The 18,832-nt window shown below is 37.8% G+C and overlaps 6 protein-coding genes across 7 annotated transcripts; 3 read left to right on the top strand and 3 right to left on the bottom strand.

Annotated features, from left to right (window-relative positions):
• Window positions 1–737: 737 nt before the first annotated feature.
• Window positions 738–2,516, top strand: LOC18020374 (pirin-1). The gene is made up of 7 exons (XM_006402644.2): window positions 738–965; window positions 1,065–1,114; window positions 1,228–1,266; window positions 1,363–1,391; window positions 1,487–1,549; window positions 1,648–1,748; window positions 1,838–2,516. The coding sequence occupies exons 1-7, from the start codon at window positions 856–858 to the stop codon at window positions 2,316–2,318; spliced, it is 873 nt and encodes a 290-aa protein (XP_006402707.1). The 5' UTR covers window positions 738–855; the 3' UTR covers window positions 2,319–2,516.
• Window positions 2,517–2,694: 178 nt separating this feature from the next.
• On the bottom strand, window positions 2,695–4,826 carry LOC18020373 (putative F-box/FBD/LRR-repeat protein At3g59240). Of its 2 annotated transcripts, none has more exons than XM_024157199.1 (4): window positions 4,728–4,826; window positions 3,604–4,547; window positions 3,326–3,403; window positions 2,695–3,228 (listed from the first exon to the last, which is right to left on the bottom strand). In XM_024157199.1, the coding sequence occupies exons 2-4, from the start codon at window positions 4,177–4,179 to the stop codon at window positions 2,869–2,871; spliced, it is 1,014 nt and encodes a 337-aa protein (XP_024012967.1). In that variant the 5' UTR covers window positions 4,180–4,547; window positions 4,728–4,826; the 3' UTR covers window positions 2,695–2,868. The 2 variants fall into 2 exon arrangements, with proteins under 2 accessions (XP_024012967.1, XP_024012968.1); XM_024157200.1 differs by having other exon boundaries at window positions 2,902–3,228; window positions 3,326–3,395.
• Window positions 4,827–5,796: 970 nt separating this feature from the next.
• LOC18020372 (putative pirin-like protein At3g59260) lies at window positions 5,797–7,199 on the top strand. The gene is made up of 7 exons (XM_006402642.1): window positions 5,797–5,840; window positions 5,934–5,983; window positions 6,113–6,151; window positions 6,238–6,266; window positions 6,363–6,425; window positions 6,523–6,623; window positions 6,710–7,199. The coding sequence occupies exons 1-7, from the start codon at window positions 5,797–5,799 to the stop codon at window positions 7,197–7,199; spliced, it is 816 nt and encodes a 271-aa protein (XP_006402705.1).
• Window positions 7,200–7,652: 453 nt separating this feature from the next.
• On the bottom strand, window positions 7,653–8,965 carry LOC18020371 (putative F-box/FBD/LRR-repeat protein At3g59240). Its single transcript, XM_024157202.1, has 4 exons — window positions 8,617–8,965; window positions 8,315–8,502; window positions 8,092–8,232; window positions 7,653–8,000 (listed from the first exon to the last, which is right to left on the bottom strand). The coding sequence occupies exons 1-4, from the start codon at window positions 8,963–8,965 to the stop codon at window positions 7,653–7,655; spliced, it is 1,026 nt and encodes a 341-aa protein (XP_024012970.1).
• A 1,188-nt stretch (window positions 8,966–10,153) lies between these two features.
• Window positions 10,154–11,934, bottom strand: LOC18020370 (mitochondrial import inner membrane translocase subunit PAM16 like 2). Its single transcript, XM_006402640.2, has 4 exons — window positions 11,717–11,934; window positions 11,057–11,144; window positions 10,704–10,837; window positions 10,154–10,608 (listed from the first exon to the last, which is right to left on the bottom strand). Exons 1-4 carry the CDS (start codon window positions 11,717–11,719, stop codon window positions 10,483–10,485), a joined length of 351 nt encoding a protein of 116 aa, XP_006402703.1. The 5' UTR covers window positions 11,720–11,934; the 3' UTR covers window positions 10,154–10,482.
• A 736-nt stretch (window positions 11,935–12,670) lies between these two features.
• On the top strand, window positions 12,671–18,401 carry LOC18020369 (clathrin interactor EPSIN 3). The gene is made up of 14 exons (XM_006402639.2): window positions 12,671–12,856; window positions 13,569–13,658; window positions 13,748–13,799; window positions 14,024–14,103; window positions 14,186–14,264; window positions 14,366–14,449; window positions 14,562–14,707; window positions 14,940–15,245; window positions 15,428–15,469; window positions 15,575–15,676; window positions 15,770–15,930; window positions 16,090–16,316; window positions 16,416–17,475; window positions 17,559–18,401. Exons 2-14 carry the CDS (start codon window positions 13,624–13,626, stop codon window positions 18,098–18,100), a joined length of 2,916 nt encoding a protein of 971 aa, XP_006402702.1. The 5' UTR covers window positions 12,671–12,856; window positions 13,569–13,623; the 3' UTR covers window positions 18,101–18,401.
• Window positions 18,402–18,832: the final 431 nt, after the last annotated feature.

The raw sequence follows: 18,832 nt of genomic DNA, 5'->3' as shown, positions 1-18,832 counted from the left end.
TTTTTTTACGGCAATATCGAAAATATCGCTTTCTTTTCTGGTTTGTCACATATCGAAATAAACTGAAAATCCCGGTGTATTATACTGCGCGACGATTTTCATATTCACACTCGTATGACGTAAATGTTACATTGCATCTGTGTATTATATATACTGCACAGTGTATACATGCACTTGGAGAATCATTTTATAGTGTGAACGTAACTATTTTTGGATTTTCCAGCTGGTCTTCAAGATTAAACAACATATAAAACTTTTAGCATACGTATTTCGTAATCTGTAATTCTCTGTGACCCAAACCATTATTTTATGAAGTATGTTTTATCATCTGGATGAATAATTTATTTGTTTAATCATCATTGACGATTTTAACTTTAAAATAAAAATCATACGCCTTGATTAATATATATCGAATATGTAATCAAATAAGTAAATAACCGAATAATCAAACAATTGACTGGAGGATAAACTTTATTTGTCAAAAAATTGATTGAATAGTAAAAAATATTAAAAACGTGAAAATTAACTTGATTAATATTTTGTGGAATTACATTTTGATGCTTGAAAATTTTCGAAAATTCTATCCTTCAGTATAACTATGAATTATTCAGCAATAATCACCGTTGGTCCATAACAAAGATCCATGGGACCTTCAATTCACACACGCAAAAACGAAAAAAAAAAACATCCAAACCATATATATATATATATATATACAAACACGCCACAAACCAAATACAAAGAACTGACTTCCTCCATTAACCTCCATAACGATTTTTTTGATCTATTCATAAACGAAGAAAAATAAATACATTTTGAAAAGAAGAAGAAGAGTTTGTTATCATCGTCATCAACATGTCTGGTTCTTCTGACAGTAATAGCGTACAGAGAATAGTAATCAAGAAAGTGTTAGCAAAGCTTCAGAAGGAAGGTGAAGGCACTGTCGTTAGAAATGTCATCACAGAGTGAGTTTTCTTCTTCTTCTTTATTTCTTTCTCATACATTTATTTTATCAGGAAAATCCAATTGCTTCACCTTCAAGTTTTCTTGTGGGGTTAATTCAGGATTGACCGGGAGTTGTTGGACCCTTTCGTATTGCTAGTTGAATTTTCCTGTAAATTTCTTCCTTCCCCAAATTTGTATTTTTCATCTTCACATACTTGTTTTAAAGGATAATCTAAAAAAGCAGAGATTGATTTGTTCTGTTTTTCTCTGTTTCTTGATCAGTTTCGCTTTCAGCTGGATTCCCAGATCATCCTCACCGAGGTCAATATCACCGATACCTTCTTACACACCCATATATATATATATATATATATATACTCAAAGCCTGGTCTCATGTAATTGGTCAACTTTGTGCAGGTTTTGAAAGTGTTACATACATGCTACAGGTGAAAGAAAGACTATTCCATCTTCTGCATAGACTTGATTCTTGAGCCTTGTATCAAAGATTCTCATGCTTTAGAAATGCTTTCAAATTATGCAGGGAGGTATCATTCACAAAGATCTCAGAGGTCATAAAAGCACAATCCAAGCCGGAGATGTTCAGGTGAAGAAAAAAAAAAAACAGAACACAAGAAAAGAACAAAAAAATCAAAACCTCTCAGAGTTTTCTGGTTTTACTCAATTTAGATTTTGATTTGACAGTGGATGACAGCAGGAAGAGGAATCATTCATTCTGAATTTCCAGAACAAGAAGTCAACAATGGATTACAGCTTTGGATCAACCTCCCTTCCATTCACAGAATGTAAAAGAAACAAACTCTTACATTATCCTCTAAGATACTACCTGTCAAGATTCCAATTTTAAATCTCTATGTTCTTTGGTTTTCGACAGGATCGAGCCAAAAAATCTTGAACTGTCGAGTTCGAAGATTCCAAGAGCAGAAGAAGATGGAGTAGAGGTCAAAGTCATAGCCGGAGATTCAATGGGAATCAAATCTCCTTTCTACACAACAACACCAATCATGTTCCTTGACTTTACCCTCAAGCCAGGATCTCAAACCCACCAGACCGTTCCAGAATCTTGGACCGCTTTCGCATACATTATAGAAGGCGATGAAGGTGTGTTTGGTTCCTTGAACTCTTCTGCTATATCGGCGCACCATGTTGTTGTGTTTGGAACAGGGGATTTAGTAAGCGTGTGGAACAAGTCAACTTCGAGCTCGTTGAGGTTTCTGTTGATTGCAGGGGAACCGATTGGTGAGAATGTGGTTCAGTGTGGTCCGTTTGTGATGAATTCGCAGGCTGAGATCGATATGGCGTTTGATGACTACCAGAATGCTAAGAACGGGTTTGAAATGGCTAAGAGTAGTTAGAGAGGTCACAGTGAACAGTGTTTGTAAAACAAAAACCATATGGATTTTAGGGTTTCGTTTTCTTTGTTTCAAATTCAAGATGAGATCAATGTTAGGGGAAACTTATAACAAATCATATCTTTCATAAAGTCGATTAGACTCGAGAGTCGAGATTGTACTACAACTTTGACTACAAAGCGAAATTCTGCTCAGAGAAAGCTCGAAACAAACATAAACATGTTCAGCATTTTGATCTGTAAGTACTCTTTATCTGTGCAAGCGTGCTTGATTTATAGAATGTGTGTACAACACAGATTGCAGAACAGAGACCAAAGCAGACAATTTTGTGCTAAAACCAAGAGCAAAGCTTTGTCAATTAACAACTTGGAACCCTTGAGAAAACATGAAAGTGTACAACACACAATATAAAAAAAGACGTGAAAATGCATATTAACAAGCCGTAGAGTCACAGATTACATAACAAAGACCAAACTTAGATAATTTCATGCTAAAGACTAGAACAAAAGCTTTGCTAATCTTCTCTGAGATAAGAAGGATGATAATCTCCCATTTAGTCGAAAAAGGAGAAAGGATAAAGTGGTTCGCTGAGGTTATCACAGATTAGTTGGACACTGCACTTCAGTGAAGCTCCTCTAGAAACTAGCCTCTCAAGTTGGCTTTTCAAATCTTCATCAATACGTGTATTGTAACACAATATCATTCGTTCAAGATTCGGCATTATCTCCAGGAAATACTTGACCAGCTTCATCTGCTTTTCCGTGTCATCACAGTAAAAAGAAATATCACCAAACTTGAGTATTTTTACAACCTTCACCGGACTTGATGATAGGCAACTAGGAATGTTCTCTGAAGGTTTGCATAGGCACCCGTCAACAACATCACATTTAAATGTACTATTGTGATGGAGTTCCTGAATCATAGAGGAAGTAGACATCTTCAAATTCTAATTTAAAAAAAAAAAAAAAAAACTGTGTTAGCAGATGCAGTAAAAAGGATATGTTGTTTACTTCAAAAACCAGGGTTTCGAGATTTGGACTGTTCTTGAGTATAGCCGCCAACGATCCCCATCCTACGTCCCTGTGAGTCTTAACAGTTAAATGAATCAGGTTTTTGAACACCGGTATTGGTTTACTGCAGAAATTTAGAACTTGAAACAAAAACCAAATCAGCTTCACTTGTGAGCCATGTAATACTAACTAAAACAAAGGGTATTCAAATTACAGGCTGCCGTGCCTTAGAAAATGATAAAAAACAAAAATCTCAAGAGTGGGATTAAGATACAAACCTCAAGAGTGGTGGCAAATAAGTAAAGGAAGTGAACATTGCTTATCCGCATAAGAAGATCTCTCGCATTACTGACCCCATGTCCATGTGAACGCTGTTCACGTGTCATTCGAAGGCCGATTTTAGCTTCAACAAGCGAATCGAAACTGACTATTTCATACTTGTCCGCAACATGATCACAGTACTCAAAGTAGACAAGATTCGGGGTATCAAATGAAACACTATCTGGATTATTATCCCAGTCTTGACAGCGTAAAGTCAGTCTCTTGAGGGTTTTGGAAGACACAGAGCGGTTCCAATAATCATCCCAACCTAGATCGATCATAACCAATTCCTCAAGGACAGGACAGCCAGAGATAACCTTGACGAGGTAGTTGTCACCGTCTTTAAACACAAGTGAATCAAGATGCAGAGTCTTGAGCTTTGGAAGAAAAACATCTTCCACATCAATGACGGGACCATCTTCAGTCACTATCCTAAGCCTAACCAGTGACTTGCTCACAAAGAAAATTGAAGGCATCGAATCAGCCCAATTAACAGTAACGCGTAAATCAAGATCCGATACCCCACGAACCATCACATTGAATATCCAACGAGAGACGTTAAATGGATTTACACCTTTTCCACACTTGAGAGAGAACTTGTCTATAGTAGAAATCCCCTGGAAACACAGTACTCTATCCACGAAATCCGTAAAGATTCGATGAATCTCATTGGTTTTTTGGCTTGCCAATTCAGGACGCCAAAATACCGAATCATCGAAATCAAGATTTGGTGAGAGAGCAAAGAGATACCGCCATTTTCTGGAGAGAAGAGACGTTAAAGCAGCTTCTTTTGTGGGGAGGAACTACAAGATACGGCAAATAAGTGTTTCTGGTAGACTGCTGATGATGTCTTCGGAAGGCATTCTTTCCGAACAGACAGATCAACACTTCTTGCAACAACCTGACAAATGACAACGAATCTTGTAAAACCAGTTCAAACTTTCAAAGTCGTCTTTTTCAAATCAGAAGGGTTCGTGAAGAAAGAAAAGACAGTTAAGAATTAAACAGAAAGACACAAAAGTAAAAATCCGACACTAATTAAAGAATCACAGAACCAGAAAAGGAGAATCGGGAATCTTACTTGGGTTCAGAGATCAGAGCCCACTGAGAAGAGCAGTAATCGGAGATTGATTGCGAAAGGAGAAGCGCATGAGAAAATCTAGCGGTTTTACAGTCGTGGCCGAGAAATTGGGGAAGCGTAGGTGAATTTCGTTTTGTTAAAAAAAAAAAAAAAGAGAATACATTTTTCCCGCATTCGGGGTTTCCACGTGTAACTGACGAGGAGATTTTCGGGGTTCCCACGTGTGCATGTCCACGTATTCGGCGTGTCTTATGTTGTTCGTTTTTTTTTAATCTTTTCTTTTTTCTTATTTTTCTTTTTTTACTGGTGTCTTTTGTTTAACCAACCACAAAAAAAAAAGTTTGTCTGTAGTGTATTTAGATTGTACTAATTCTACGTTTAGGTTTTGCATGGTAATTGTGGTTCGATACGGTCTGTTTGTGCTGAATGAATCATAAACGATATGTATATTGAAGATTATCAAAATGCAAAGAATGGCTTCGAAATGGCTTAAGTAATGGAAGGTCACAATTGAAAGGAGTTGGAGTTTGAAACAAAGTTACAAAACCCCATATGATTTTTTTGGGTGTTACGTTAAGTTGTTTTCTTTTTTAATGTTAAGTAACGTTGGTTTTTTTGTTTTTTTGTTTTTTGGAGAAAAGGCTTAAGTTACTTATGCGAAGTCTCTTGCATTGCCTACCAAATGTTGCGTCTTTACTCTTTAGGACAGCCGAAATCAGGGATTGATTTTTGAGAGGGGAAGTGGAAGAAGAAATTAAGAGAAAATTTGATAGAAAAATTCCATTTATGACAAATTGGTGACATGCTATTAAATTACTTAGTACTGCAGCATTCAATTTCCCATAATTTTGGATTTTTTACCTTTTTTGCTGTGGAGATTGATACCAGATTTGGTCGATCCCCTACTTATAAATTCGTATTGATGATAAAGTAATAATCAAATCCTCCATTAAAAAGCTTCGTGTTATTATTGATCTTTGGCTACACCACAGAGACGACAATAACAGAGTTTAATCATCAAATATGCCATCGAGACAGGTAATTAAGAAGATATTTGCAAATTCTGAGAATGAAAGTGATGGTGCTGTTATTAGACAAGGCATCACCAAGTGAGTTTTCTTTCTTCTTTCTCAAATTTTCTTAGTAAATTCCAATGACTTCACCGTCAAGTTTCATATATGTTTGTTTCTTGAGGGGTTAATTCAGGACTGACCATGGCTTATTGGACCCGTTCGTGTCGCTAGCAGAATTTTCCGGTAATACTTTTTTTACTTCCCCGAAGTATAAATTAATTGTTACTATTCTAATGTTCAGATTATCAATAGAGTAATCTAAGCAGCCATTATTTGTTTTTTTTGTTCTGTTTTGCTCTGTTTCTTGATCAGTTTCGCCTCCAGGTGGATTCAGAGATCATCCTCACAGAGGTCAAATCACCTATTCATTCTTATACATATAGACAAAATTTTCTCTTCTGTAATGCCTCTAATGTAATTAGAGCAACTCTGTGCAGGTTTTGAAAGTGTTACATACATGCTACAGGTGAGAGAAAGACTCTTCCATCTTCTCCATAATTTCGATTCTTGAATCTTGATTTGAAGACTCTCACGCTTTCGAAACGGTTTTAACTTTACGTAGGGAGGAATAATTCACCAAGACTTCAATGGTCATAAGGGTACAATCTATGAAGGAGATGTTCAGGTCTAGAAAAAAAAAAAAACCTTTCGGACCAAAAGACGATTGAATCATCTGAGCCTAATTTTCAGTTTTCATCCTTTTGACTCTGGTTTTGTTGCAGTGGACGACAGCAGGAAGAGGGATCGTTCATTCCGAAATGCCTGCAGAAGAAATCAACAACGGCTTACAGCTTTGGATCAACCTCCCTTCTACATACAAAATGTTAGAGAAGATTCTTCAAAAAGATTTTACTTTCCTATAGCTTTCTCAATGTTTTTTTAAGATCTGTGTTCTTTGATTTTCGACAGGATCGAGCCAAAAAACCTAGAGATATCGAGTTCAGAGATTCCAATAGCAGAGGAAGATGGAGTAGAGGTCAAAGTCATAGCCGGAGAGTCAATGGGAGTTCAATCACCATTCTACACAAAAACACCAATTATGTTTCTTGACTTTACTCTCGAGCCAAGAGCTCAAACCCACCAGACTGTTCCAGCGTCATGGACTGCCTTTGCCTACATAATTGAAGGCGATGAAGGTGTGTTTAGCTCCTCGGACTCTTCAACAGTACAAGCAAACAATGTTGTGGTGTTTGGAACAGGGGATGAAGTTAGCGTGTGGAATACGTCAAGCTCTAGGCCGTTGAGGTTCTTGTTGATTGCAGGGGAACCGATAGGCGAGTCCGTGGTTCAGCATGGTCCCTTTGTGATGAACTCTCAGGCTGAGATTGATATGACCATTGGGGACTATCGCAATGGCAGGAATGGCTTTGAAATGGCCAAGTATTGGAGGTCAGAGTGAAAAAGAGTTTGAAACAATAACCAGAGAGTTATTATTTTGGGTTTTCTTCTTTATTTGACATTTTATTTATCTTAGGTTTCATATCATGTTTAGGTAATAACAACATGCTATTTTTATTTTAGCACTTTCAGACTTAAAAATCCGAGAATCAGACGTCCTAATTTACAATTTGATGCTTTTCTTTTTCGTTTTAAGTGAACCAAAATTTGTTGATCTTTTTTATGGGATTTGGGATGGTTTCTTCAAATTGCCAAAACAGAGCTTAAAAAGAAGAACTGAAATAACTGAAACACTAAGTTAACATTGTTGGTCTAACAGGTGGTAAAAAGAGGCATGACTGAATCCAAAAAAACTTGAGAAAGCAGAAAGGAGTGAATCCAAACGAACATGAGAAACCATAAAGCTTCTTTCAAAGTACGAGAAATCCATTTCGTAGATGAAAAGGAAACAAGCTTAAGTAGATGACAAACTGAGATTATCAGAGATTACTTGAATCTTGCACTTGGTTAAACCTTCTCTAGGAACCATCTGAAATTGGCTTAATACTTCCTCCACATCTTCGTCAATATACGTTTCGTAGTGTATTATGAGTTGTTCAAGATTCGGCATTGTCTCAAGGAAGTACTCGACTTGCTCCATCATTTTGTCCATGTCTTCATCTTCACAGATAACTCCAAACTTCAATATCTTTATGACCTTCACAGGACTTGATGATAGGCAAATAGGAATATCCTCCTCCTCATACGGTCTGCATAGGCACTCGTGACTTCCACAGTTCATTCCATGTTTGTGGAGAAGTCCATAAAACACAAAAGCAAATGGATTGTAAAATCTATTTCTCTTTGGTTTGAATAATGTATCAACAGATGATATAAAAAGAAATATATGGTACTTCGAAGACAAGGGTTTCTAGGTTTGGACAATTCTTGAGAAGTGCCGTCAATGATTCCCATTCTACATCTCGGTCAGTCTTGATAGTTAGGTGAACCAGGTTGTTGTAAACCGGCATTGGTTTGCAGCAGAAAGCAAGTACCTAGAACAGAACAAGAACAGAACAGAAGTTGAAACCTTTAACTCGGTAATAAAGATTAAGACAAAGTTGGGACTAAACTGACCTCAAGAGTGTTGTCAGATAAGTAAAGCGTCTTAACATTGCGTATTCCCATAAGAAGATCCGTTGCATTACCAACCATCGTCCCCACTTCCAAATCGACTGGACCATCCTCTGAAAATTTTGCCTTATTAATCTGATCATGTGTCATTTGAAGGTCGAGGCTAGCTTCCACAAGCGAAGCGAAATTCACTTTCGGATACTTGTCCGCAATAATATCAGAATACTCGAAGTAGGTAAGATTCGGAGTATCAAACGACACACTCTTGGGATTCTCATTTAACATTTGCAACATTTGCTGAAAACGAAACGTTAGCCTCTTGAGGGTAACGCTAGATACAGAGCAAGATTCCCAAAACTCCTGAACCATTGTCTCGCACGCAACAACCTCGGAAGACAGAGGCCAATTCCAGTGCGAAGAGATGTCAAGAACAAGTTCTGATACCTGACGATTTAACACGTTGCTTATCCAACCAATGAGAGGAGCTGGACCAACATCATCTTTGCATTTGATGGAGAATCTGTTTAAAGGAGCATTCCCATGCAACGCCAATTTACGATCAACGTGGTTTATAAAAAGTCTGCGAATCTTGTCCCTTTCTTGTTTTCTTACTCCAGGATGCATACGGGTCGAGTCATCAAAATCAAGATTCATCTTTATCGAATACAATCACCACTTCAAGCCCGAACAGAGGAAAATAAAAAGGATTCCAAGATAAAACGTTATCAATTTCAGAACCGGTTTCTACCTTTTACACAGTCGTAGAGTTCCTATTAAGTTTTCCAAAAGAGAAGAGTCAAGAATCAAAACAAAAACCCACTACTACTAGAGAAAATTTGTTTGTATAAAACTAAAACCCGATAACTCTTAAACATAAAACAAAAAACAGAAGCTACATAAGAGAAAAAAAAGAAAATAACGGAGAAAAACTTACTTGGGGATAGAAGCAGAGGCCAGTTACACAACACAACTGTTAAGTAACTGGATTGGGAAGAGAGTGATTTATAGCAAAAGGGAAATGAAAGTGGAAAATTAGGGTTTTGACTCATTTTACAACTTTTGAGCTAACTGTAGTTACAACTTCCAATGGTAGATTTTCTTTTCGAGTGTTGTCACGTCCTCAGATTTTTTGTTAATGAAGGAGGATCTTTCTCTGTGGGCAAAGAAGATATTTTCCATCGATAGTCGAATCAAGTTATTTATTAAGTTGAAGCAGTATCGTCTTCGTCTATCTAATCAATCTGACCAAAAAAATTATCGACGAATTTGCCCCTGCTGACGTCATCATTAGTTGAGAAGACTTGTTCTGTTCGCCGGTCACTGGTTGAGATTTGAACTCAGTTCTCACTATTGTTAAAAAATTCATAATTTATCTAAGCTACTGTATAAGCTCGACCTGGTAATAGGCCAAGAAAATTCTGCTCTACTGTGATGTGAATCAAAAGAGACCTACTTCAGTTTCGGGGGCATCACTTCAAATAGGACTACTCATTTCCTTTCACGTTTTCGTCGTAGCTTCTTCGATTCGCATTGCCAAACGTAATCTATATGTCTGAATCCATTCACTTTCTCCTATGAACTCAGTTATAAATGCCGAAGGTTAGAGATAGTGATCGATCAAGGTTGAATCCTCTCAAATTTGAAAGAAAAATCGGACTTTTCCGGGTCAACTTTTGCAGACTAGAAGGTTTATAAATTCAAATCTGGATCGACCAAAATAAATCGACCAATGAAGCTTTAAAACTAATTTAGATCAAAATAACTTTTTATTTGCTGAAACTCGTGCGAGCCCGACTTTACACTATTTCCCATAACATGATCAATTCACAATTAGTTTATACATAATCTGAAATTTAGCTTTCTCAAGCATCCTTTATTATACATAAGCCAACTAATAAATACATAACAAACTGTAGTTTATCAATTTTCAGTCTGATGAATCAAAAACAAAAACGACAATCTCCCCTAGAAAGTCTTTCCTTAAGAGTGAAAGATACAACAAACACGCATAGAACAATCCATTCAAGCGCCTTCGTTATAACTCATGAGTAGGTGAAGAAAACTATGGCCATGTTTAAAGATCCACATCATCTCAAAGAACTGTGATATCGTCTTCGATTTTACATAAAGAGCAAGAATTTTGAATCTGTATTAAAAAAAGATTTCAAGTCTTAACTAGGAGTACCGTTGGCTTTGCTCTTGTACACAACTTCAAGACATTCTTTGGCTCGAAGAACTTTAGATTGAAGGTAAAAGCTCCCAGCTTTCGCGTTATTCTCAAACAGTTTGTCATATTTCTGCATTCATATATAGACCCACTCTGTTTAGTAATTTGCTTCAGCGTTTCAAATTATAAAATCATCGTCAATGATAAAGAGGAGACACGTTTTACCTGTAATATCTCTTCCCAAGAGGTGTGCTCGGTTACACCAAGAATCTGCCTAGCCTCTTGCTCATTAATGGCTTTTCCTGCTTTACGTACTGCATTTTGCATTGCTTCTTGCGCAGCACCGGTTTTAGACGCATCTGAAAAAGAAATTTATTGGATAAGAAGGAACTACTTTGTTACATATAAACGACTCTTTGTCTTAATTACCGTTTATCGAAGAAAACAGAGCAATTTGGTTCGGAAACATATAAAGAAAACAGAGCAATCTGATTCGAAAAATGCATCTTTTAACCAATTGAAGCTACCACTTGGTGTCAATAAGGTAACATATATAAAAAAAAAGTGTTGGAACCTACTTGCAAGCGCCTGACGGTATGCTTGAAAGAACGCACGACCCAATATCCCACCACCCATCACAATCAAATTGGCAAGTAGTTTCCCAGCCTGTAAAAGAAAGAAATGAGAATACTGGAAAATGAATGCAACATGATAAGCACAGACGCTTTTAGCCACTATTCAATGAACAAAGGGATTCGATTGAAGACACATAATTTCATCATTTCATCATCTTTGCCTGATCATCAAATCTAGAAAGAACAAAACAGAAGCGCCAATTGTATGTGAAGACTTGTTTTTATCCATGGATTTCCTTTCAACTTTATGTTTTTTTTTTCGATTAAAAATGCAATTACAGCCTAATACTAATATGGATGGATTCCAATCAAACATACAACGAGACAGTCGCAAATAAAAATCCTAAATTTCATGAAATTGATAGCAAAATACTATAACAAAAGGATAAAAGGGATCTCCGAAATGAAGCGACCAGCTTGGTATTCTACTATTCCGTATTCAATTCGTAGAACCCATCAATCTCTCGGATTTATACAACTAAACAGCATAAAGCTAACAAAAAAAGTCTCAAAGGAGTCTAAAATCAATCGATGGAGAAAGAATCATCACCCAAGAGATTAAATCAAAACTCAAAAATGGAGAAGCGGTGAGAGAAAACCCACCATGGAAGCCGATTAATTAATCGATTGATAATCGATAAAGATGCCTCTTTTGTCAAGGAGATTCTTGTTCGTTTTCGTGGAGAGAGAGAGAGAGAAGTAAAACAGGACGAAGGCAAAAGAACAATCTAGGGTTCTCTGTTCTTCTTCTGTTCGTGTAATAAAAAGTTGGGAGAAACACGGAAGACGAATGACCAGCACGAAGCACAGGATTGACGCCCAAGGAATTTTTAATAGAATCCAATAAAAAATACAACACGTGTCAGATTTGGGCTTGGGCTTTTAACAAATGAGGCCCATCGTTACTGGATGGATAAAATGTTTAGAGTGAATTAATTAATTAGCTAAATTTTCCTTATAGCACATAGTCGAAATAGTTGGACCGACAATAATCAAACAAGGAAAAATGAAAAAAGTAATTTTTTTGTTTGATGGCAAATGAAAGAAATTCAATTTGCGTATTGATTATATTTATCAAGAATACAATGAGATTAAAAATATTAAGAAAAATGTCTATTGTTAGGGGTTTGTCATTGGACGAAGACGTCCTCAATTCATTCATTCCTGTCCCTTCTTATTAACACACCAACATTATGATTATATGTTTACCAAATGATATGATACTTTTAAGAAATTGCACCGATTAGCGCCTTCATTATTATTATTTATTAACATTAAACTTGAAATTTAGCTTAAACAAATGTTCTCTTAAGTGCATGTACAATTTCCCTTGTTTTAAACTTATAAATTCAATGAACGAAAGGTATTCTTCCTAGTGAACATAATTGTTTTTTTTTGTCACCCCAATCAAAGTAATTAAACAGCTGTGACTTTAAAGGAAAAAGAAGGGATGAACGATACTTAAAAAAATCTTTCGAAGCCCTTAATTTTCTGCGTTTTAAATGCGCTGTCTTTATTTATTATTATTATTTTTTATTTTCCTTTTCCGGATTTTGGCTGCTCTGATTCTCTCGAGGAAAAAAAGTGCGAAGCCAAACGCAAAAAAGGGAAACCATCGCACAAGTTTCCAAAGGATTTCTCTCCTTCCTTCCCGTTTTTCCTCTCCTCATTTCTGTCTCCATTTCGTATTCTTATTTTTTTTTGTCCCTTATTGATCCGCGATCCAATTTCCTTTGCCTTCAGGTTTGATTGATTTTGTTGTTCGTCAGATCATTTTCATGTTTATGGTCATTATGTATGTTTGTTTTGATTTCATTTTAGATCCGTGCTTCCTCTCCACTTTTCAGCTGAATTTGTCATTTTATGTTTCCGGTTTGGCAAATCCGTTTGATCGACTGCAAATCGTTTTTAAAGACGAAATTTCGAGGCAAACCATATATTTTTAAAGCTGCATTTTGAATGTCGTTCTTCGCGTTTGATCACGCATTGACTATGTACCATTTTGGAATCGAATCCCAGATGTGATTCGCACCCTAAATTTGTTAGATGGCTTTACAGTCGATTTGTCGGTGTGTGTCGAAATGGGAGATTTTGTTGCGAGGTGGCTCTTTCTGTGGCCTGTATAATGTTTTATTTGGTTGTCTCTGAACAAATCACATTCACGTCCTTTTGCATTTGTGATTGCTGTTTGATTCGATGAGTTGACATTTATAGGAATTTTTCTTAATGTTGCTGCGATGTACGTTTATGTTTTGGTTGCTTAGTAAAATTCCTGTATACTCTTACTTTGTAGTCTTACATTGGAATGCGAGGTTATGCTGATTCATTTTGGGTCCCTGTTTTCAATTTTTTTATCCAGTTTAAAACTCTATATGACTCTTTGTTTTACCATTTTTGGTGATTGATGATCGGTTTAAAACAAACGACATTTAAAGCTATTTGACATTTGGATCAGGTTATAAAGCGCAGTAAGCACTTTTACCATAACAAGCAGAGTTTCACATTTGGATATGAAGAAAGCATTTGGTCAAACTGTCAGAGACCTGTAAGGCTTGGAGTATTCAATATATGTGTGTGTAATGTTTATTTTTCACTAGAGATGCCTTATATTATCTTTCTTGCAATTGTTTGTAGTAAGAGAGGGGTCAACAAGAAAGTGCTTAAAGTACCTGGAATAGAACAGAAGGTAAAACCATGTTATTTGCTTTTCTCTACTTGTAGTTTTATTGAATTTTACTTGACACCTGCAATGCTTTAAGAAACTGTATTTGGTCTGCATTATTAAGTCTATAATTTTTTATATAAGCTTCTGGATGAGCTTATCTTCTATTATGGAATTTAAAGGAGATTTTCTAAACACGCTTTTCACTTTGTTTGTTTCTATTTCTTGCAATTCTGTTTCTTATTCAGGTTCTAGATGCTACAAGCAATGAGTCATGGGGTCCGCATGGATCACTTCTTGCGGATATTGCGCATGCTTCAAGAAATTAGTAATTACAAACACATTTTATCCTGTCATCCTTTTCCATAATATTATCTTATTGGATGACTTATATGTTTTTCCTGATGCAGCCATGAATACCAGCTCACCATGGGAGTGTTATGGAAACGCCTTAGTGACACTGGAAAAAATTGGCGACATGTCTATAAGGTAAAACAAATATATAGGCCGAGCTTGTTTTCGATATGATAATAGTGCTGTCACACTGAATGAAACCAATTCCTGATGGGTATCTCTTTTCTACTCTTCAGGCATTGACAGTCTTGGAGTACATGGTAGCCCATGGATCAGAACGTGTCATAGACGAGATTAAAGAACGTGCATATCAAATTTCGGTAATGATCACAAAGTTGTGAAAATTTTGGATGTATTCGTCAAGAATTTTGCTGTTGTATCTCAGCTGTTGATTATCTTACTGATGGAGTTTATCCCTTTACCATGTGCCAGACATTGTCCGATTTTCAGTATATTGATTCCAGCGGTAAAGATCAAGGTAGCAATGTCAGGAAAAAGTCACAGAGCCTTGTGGCTTTGGTAAATGACAAAGAAAGAATAGTGGAGGTCAGAGAGAAGGCTGCTGCTAACAGAGACAAGTAAATCTTTTCTGTGTGTAACTCTATGGAATTGCTAGATTATTTCCTCACAGGGTCAATTTCGTGTGCTTATGTTTGATTAAAACTGCTTCCTAGCCAGGCTTCACAACTGCATTTGCTTCCTAATTCGTCAATTTGATATTGTTTTCTTTCAGCATTATAATCATCTGTTTCTGAACATTTTTTTCCTTGAGAGAAAGGGAACATATTGACATTTTTCTATATATATCAGATATCGTAATTCACCAGTAGGTGGGATGCCTAGGCCGTCAGGAGGATATGGGGACAAATATGATTACGAAGGCCGCTATGGAGACAGAGATGAAGGGCGAAGTAGTTATGGGAGAGAAAGAGAATATGGCTATAGAGATGATGATAGAAGTAGTCGAGACTCTGAAGAACGGTATGGAAGAGATGGTAACAGAGATGATGAATATCGTGGAAGGAGCAGAAGTGTTGATAATTACCGAAATGGATCAAGAGGTAGGAGCTCGGACAGAGAACGGCCTTTTGAGGATGATGGTCAATCTTCATCACGGTATGTTGATTATTTTTTTTTAAGTCCCCGCATTATGATGAACAGACAGAATATGAGAAACTTGTTGGGTGATCAATCCACAATATTCGGATGGATAATAGCTTAGATGCTCTTGCGGTATAAAAAGCTTGTCCTGAGCATCATTTCAGAAACTTGATGAAATATTCCACTTATTCCTGCAGGGACAGTGGTGCACGAGCTGATGATCATTCTCAAGATGGGAGGTAAGTTCCTCGATGTGTGCTGAGTTTTGGATGTGCCTTTTTTGTCGTATTAATTATTGTGGGAAAAAATGTCAACCCGTATCTCTTATTTTTGGGATTTGATAGAGGGGGGCTAGAGAGGAAGTTTTCTGAACAAAATATTGGTGCCGCCCCACCTAGATATGAAGAAGCTGTCAGTGAATCACGGAGCCCTGTATTCAGTGAAAGGTGACAATTCTCTACAATACAAATTAAAAAGTAACGTTGTTTCTTAGCGATTCTAAATTTCAGATGAAATCATTTTAAAATTGTTGATTTCAGGGATGGTGGGGAGACTCCACAGGTTGGTCCTCCAGGAGCTGCTGCTTCTCCTCCTGCCGAAAGCAGCAGCATGGACAACAAATCTGCTGGTTTTGTTGATGAATCACCACCTCAGCAAGTTGAGGCTTTTGATGAATTTGATCCACGAGGGTCAGTTCCAGGTATAGTTTTCTCTAAGATTGGTATACACCTCAGAACAGTAGCATAGGGATTCACCTATACCACAGAAAATGTTAAATGCACCATTTTTGAAGGTTTAGGGTTGTGTTCGTATCTGAGTGTTGGTTTTGTATAACATACTTTATTATGTGTGCCTACAGCTACCGCTTCGGCTCCTGAACCTAGCCCACCAACAGTAGTTTCTACGTCAGCCCCACCAGTCTCGGTCTCAGATACTGCCGAAATGGACTTGCTTGGCTCTCTTTCAGATGTATTTTCATCAAACCCGCTGGCTATTGTTACATCTGATTCTACTTCTGTTGTAACCAATGGACAAGCAAACGCTAGTCCAGCTCCGTCGTTTTCTACTTCCCAGTCATCAACTCAGGTATTCATACTGCGCTTAACCATTCATTCTCGTAGATTTTTATTGGTAAAAATGTTGAGTATGTTACCATTAAACCTTATCTTTTCTCCCTTTGTGTAGCCGTTTGATGATCCATTTGGTGAATCTCCGTTCAAAGCCATCACTTCTGCTGACACTGACCCAAGCCAACATCAGACTTTTGGAGCTCCTTTCCAGCCAACACCACCAGCCTCAAATCCTAACAATAGTGATAATTTTGGTTTCGGGGAATCATTTTCTGCTGTTCCCAATCCTGAACCTGGCGTTCAAACTATGCAAGCTCCATCGGACTCATCCGTCTTCCCTCAAGAAGAGTATACTACATCGCAAAGCGAAATCGATATTCTTGCCGGCATTCTCCCGCCATCTGGACCACCAAATTCTCTGCCTCAGCCAAATCCCACGATGCCAACATCTCAATTTCCTCCCAACGGTAATGTGTATGAAAGTTTTCATCCCCAGGCAGTGCCTACGGATCCGAACATGCCAGGACAGACTCCGTTTGGTCAAGCTTCACAACATTATAACATGAATTCTCACTCGCAAAATCATCCTGGAGGTGTGCAGTTCAACAATGGAGGCTTCACACAACAGCCAGGCTATGCGGGTTCTGCAAATTCTCAACCTCCGCAGTATACTCCTGGTCTGTCTTCACACCCATCAAGTGAGACTTTTTCTCACCATCCAGGTTCCGCTACTTCATCAAGCTCACAAACTCCTTACTCTAGTACACCCAATGCACCAGCTGGTCACTTTGATGGTGGAGACTTTATGACACAGCAAGGTCATGGTGTGACACAGCAAGGTCATGGTGTGACACAGCAAGGTCATGGTGTGACACAGCAAGGTCATGGTGTGACACAGCAAGGTCATGGTGTGACACAGCAAGGTCATGGTGTGACACAGCAAGGTCAAGGAGTCCCTTCCCATACACCCCAGCGAACTCAATCTGGACCTGTTGGAGACATGTTTGCACCAGCTGGACTAGGTTCCATGGGTGCTTCAGCATCTCAACCATCTCTCACACCTTTAACAGGGGCCATTGAGATTGTTCCTCAAACCCAGAAAAAGTTTGAACCGAAATCAACAATCTGGGCAGACACATTAAGCAGAGGGCTAGTGAATTTCAACATATCTGGACGTAAGTGAGATAATGCTATATAACAGTCTCTCAATTCCTAAATTGTGGAGCAAAATTTCTTACCTCGTTTTATCACCGTGCAGCAAAAACAAATCCTTTGGCAGATATAGGAGTTGATTTTGAGGCGATCAACAGGAAAGAGAAACGGCTAGAGAAACCAACCACGGCACAACAACAAGTTACATCAACTATCAACATGGGCAAAGCCATGGGATCTGGTACTGGCTTAGGCCGTGCGGGTGCAGGCGCTTTGAGACCTCCAACGAACTCAATGGTAGGCTCAAGCATCCCTATGGGCATGAACCAAAGCCATCCAATGGGAATGGGCATGAACATGAACCAAAACCATCCGATGGGAATGGGAATGAACATGAACCAAAACAATCCGATGGGAATGGGAATGGGCATGAACATGAACCAAAACCATCACATGGGAATGGGCATGAACATGAACATGGGAGGATATGGTCAAGGGCCTCAAGGCTACCCGATGCAACCACAACAAGGGATGGCCATGGCTCCTGGTCCACAACCAGGCATGACAGGTGCTGCTTATAATCCGATGATGGGTCAAGGCGGTTACAACCCTCAGCAGCAGCAACCTTATGGTGGAGGATACCGGTAAGATCCGATCCGAGCGAAACACAGTTATGCCCAGTTTACATTAACACTAGTAAAATCCAAGAACAGAGCACAACCATTTTGGCCTGGATTTGTAAATTTTTTGGTCGGTTTAAGGTAAGTTGGGGTTTGGTCAGTCGTAATATTGGATCAAGTCCTCGGCTTTTATTTTTTTGCAATAAATAATTCTCGGCCTATTTGAGTTTTGTTGTGAGATTTGTAACCGGTGAGAGAGAAATGCATAAACCTTTACTCAGGTGAGAGTTATGTACACATAACACATGTATTTTCAGATACTACATTTTTCTGTGAAATGTTTTTCCACTCACGTAAAAATTAGGGGTCTTTCTATGTATGTAATACTGGGATTGCTATGGTGAAACAGAGAATTCACGAAAAGCCAAAGAAACAACAAAAAAATGCAAATTATCTGAAGAAACATTTTTTACTTGCCAACATCTGAGATACATGTAACTTCACAAAAACAAAAAATTGTTAAACGTATATCCCGAATCTGTAATATTGTATATATGATTTGCATATTGTTGGTACCAACATTGCCGACGTCTGAAAAAGACGAAAAATAAGAAGAGAAAGAGACTTGCATGTTCGTATCATCATCGCCTAGGAAATCTCTAGTTGTACCATTAATGAAATCACCTTCATCTAAGTTTACTAAACCAGACCATACCAAATTAAACCAACTAAACCGTACCAAATCAAAAGTCACATTTGG

The sequence above is a fragment of the Eutrema salsugineum genome, unplaced genomic scaffold, assembly GCF_000478725.1.
Source record: "Eutrema salsugineum unplaced genomic scaffold, Eutsalg1_0 scaffold_19, whole genome shotgun sequence".
In the NCBI taxonomy this organism is placed as follows: Eukaryota; Viridiplantae; Streptophyta; class Magnoliopsida; order Brassicales; family Brassicaceae; genus Eutrema; species Eutrema salsugineum.
The sequence above is the reverse complement of the archived record's forward strand: the minus strand, read 5'-3'. Positions and strand labels throughout refer to the sequence as shown.

Excerpts from the sequence above, each read along its gene's own strand:
- LOC18020374 (XM_006402644.2), top strand. The coding sequence starts at position 856 with ATGTCTGGTTCTTCTGACAGTAATAGCGTACAGAGAATAGTAATCAAG. Across the intron at positions 966-1,064 it reads GTTAGAAATGTCATCACAGA|GATTGACCGGGAGTTGTTGG; the intron begins GTGAGTTTTCTT and ends GGGTTAATTCAG. Across the intron at positions 1,550-1,647 it reads TCCAAGCCGGAGATGTTCAG|TGGATGACAGCAGGAAGAGG; the intron begins GTGAAGAAAAAA and ends TTGATTTGACAG.
- LOC18020373 (XM_024157199.1), bottom strand. The coding sequence starts at position 4,179 with ATGGTTCGTGGGGTATCGGATCTTGATTTACGCGTTACTGTTAATTGG. Across the intron at positions 3,404-3,603 it reads TATTTGCCACCACTCTTGAG|ACTCACAGGGACGTAGGATG; the intron begins GTTTGTATCTTA and ends TTAACTGTTAAG. Across the intron at positions 3,229-3,325 it reads TCGAAACCCTGGTTTTTGAA|GAACTCCATCACAATAGTAC; the intron begins GTAAACAACATA and ends TCTATGATTCAG.
- LOC18020370 (XM_006402640.2), bottom strand. Across the intron at positions 10,838-11,056 it reads ATACCGTCAGGCGCTTGCAA|ATGCGTCTAAAACCGGTGCT; the intron begins GTAGGTTCCAAC and ends TTTCTTTTTCAG. Across the intron at positions 10,609-10,703 it reads CTTGGGAAGAGATATTACAG|AAATATGACAAACTGTTTGA; the intron begins GTAAAACGTGTC and ends ATATGAATGCAG.
- LOC18020371 (XM_024157202.1), bottom strand. The coding sequence starts at position 8,965 with ATGAATCTTGATTTTGATGACTCGACCCGTATGCATCCTGGAGTAAGA. Across the intron at positions 8,503-8,616 it reads CCTCAAGAGGCTAACGTTTC|TGAATTTCGCTTCGCTTGTG; the intron begins GTTTTCAGCAAA and ends AGTATCCGAAAG. Across the intron at positions 8,001-8,091 it reads TAGAAACCCTTGTCTTCGAA|GGACTTCTCCACAAACATGG; the intron begins GTACCATATATT and ends TTTGTGTTTTAT.
- LOC18020369 (XM_006402639.2), top strand. The coding sequence starts at position 13,624 with ATGAAGAAAGCATTTGGTCAAACTGTCAGAGACCT. Across the intron at positions 14,450-14,561 it reads AACGTGCATATCAAATTTCG|ACATTGTCCGATTTTCAGTA; the intron begins GTAATGATCACA and ends ACCATGTGCCAG. Across the intron at positions 15,246-15,427 it reads GATGGTCAATCTTCATCACG|GGACAGTGGTGCACGAGCTG; the intron begins GTATGTTGATTA and ends TTATTCCTGCAG.
- LOC18020372 (XM_006402642.1), top strand. The coding sequence starts at position 5,797 with ATGAAAGTGATGGTGCTGTTATTAGACAAGGCATCACCAAGTGA. Across the intron at positions 6,267-6,362 it reads GTGTTACATACATGCTACAG|GGAGGAATAATTCACCAAGA; the intron begins GTGAGAGAAAGA and ends AACTTTACGTAG. Across the intron at positions 6,426-6,522 it reads TCTATGAAGGAGATGTTCAG|TGGACGACAGCAGGAAGAGG; the intron begins GTCTAGAAAAAA and ends GTTTTGTTGCAG.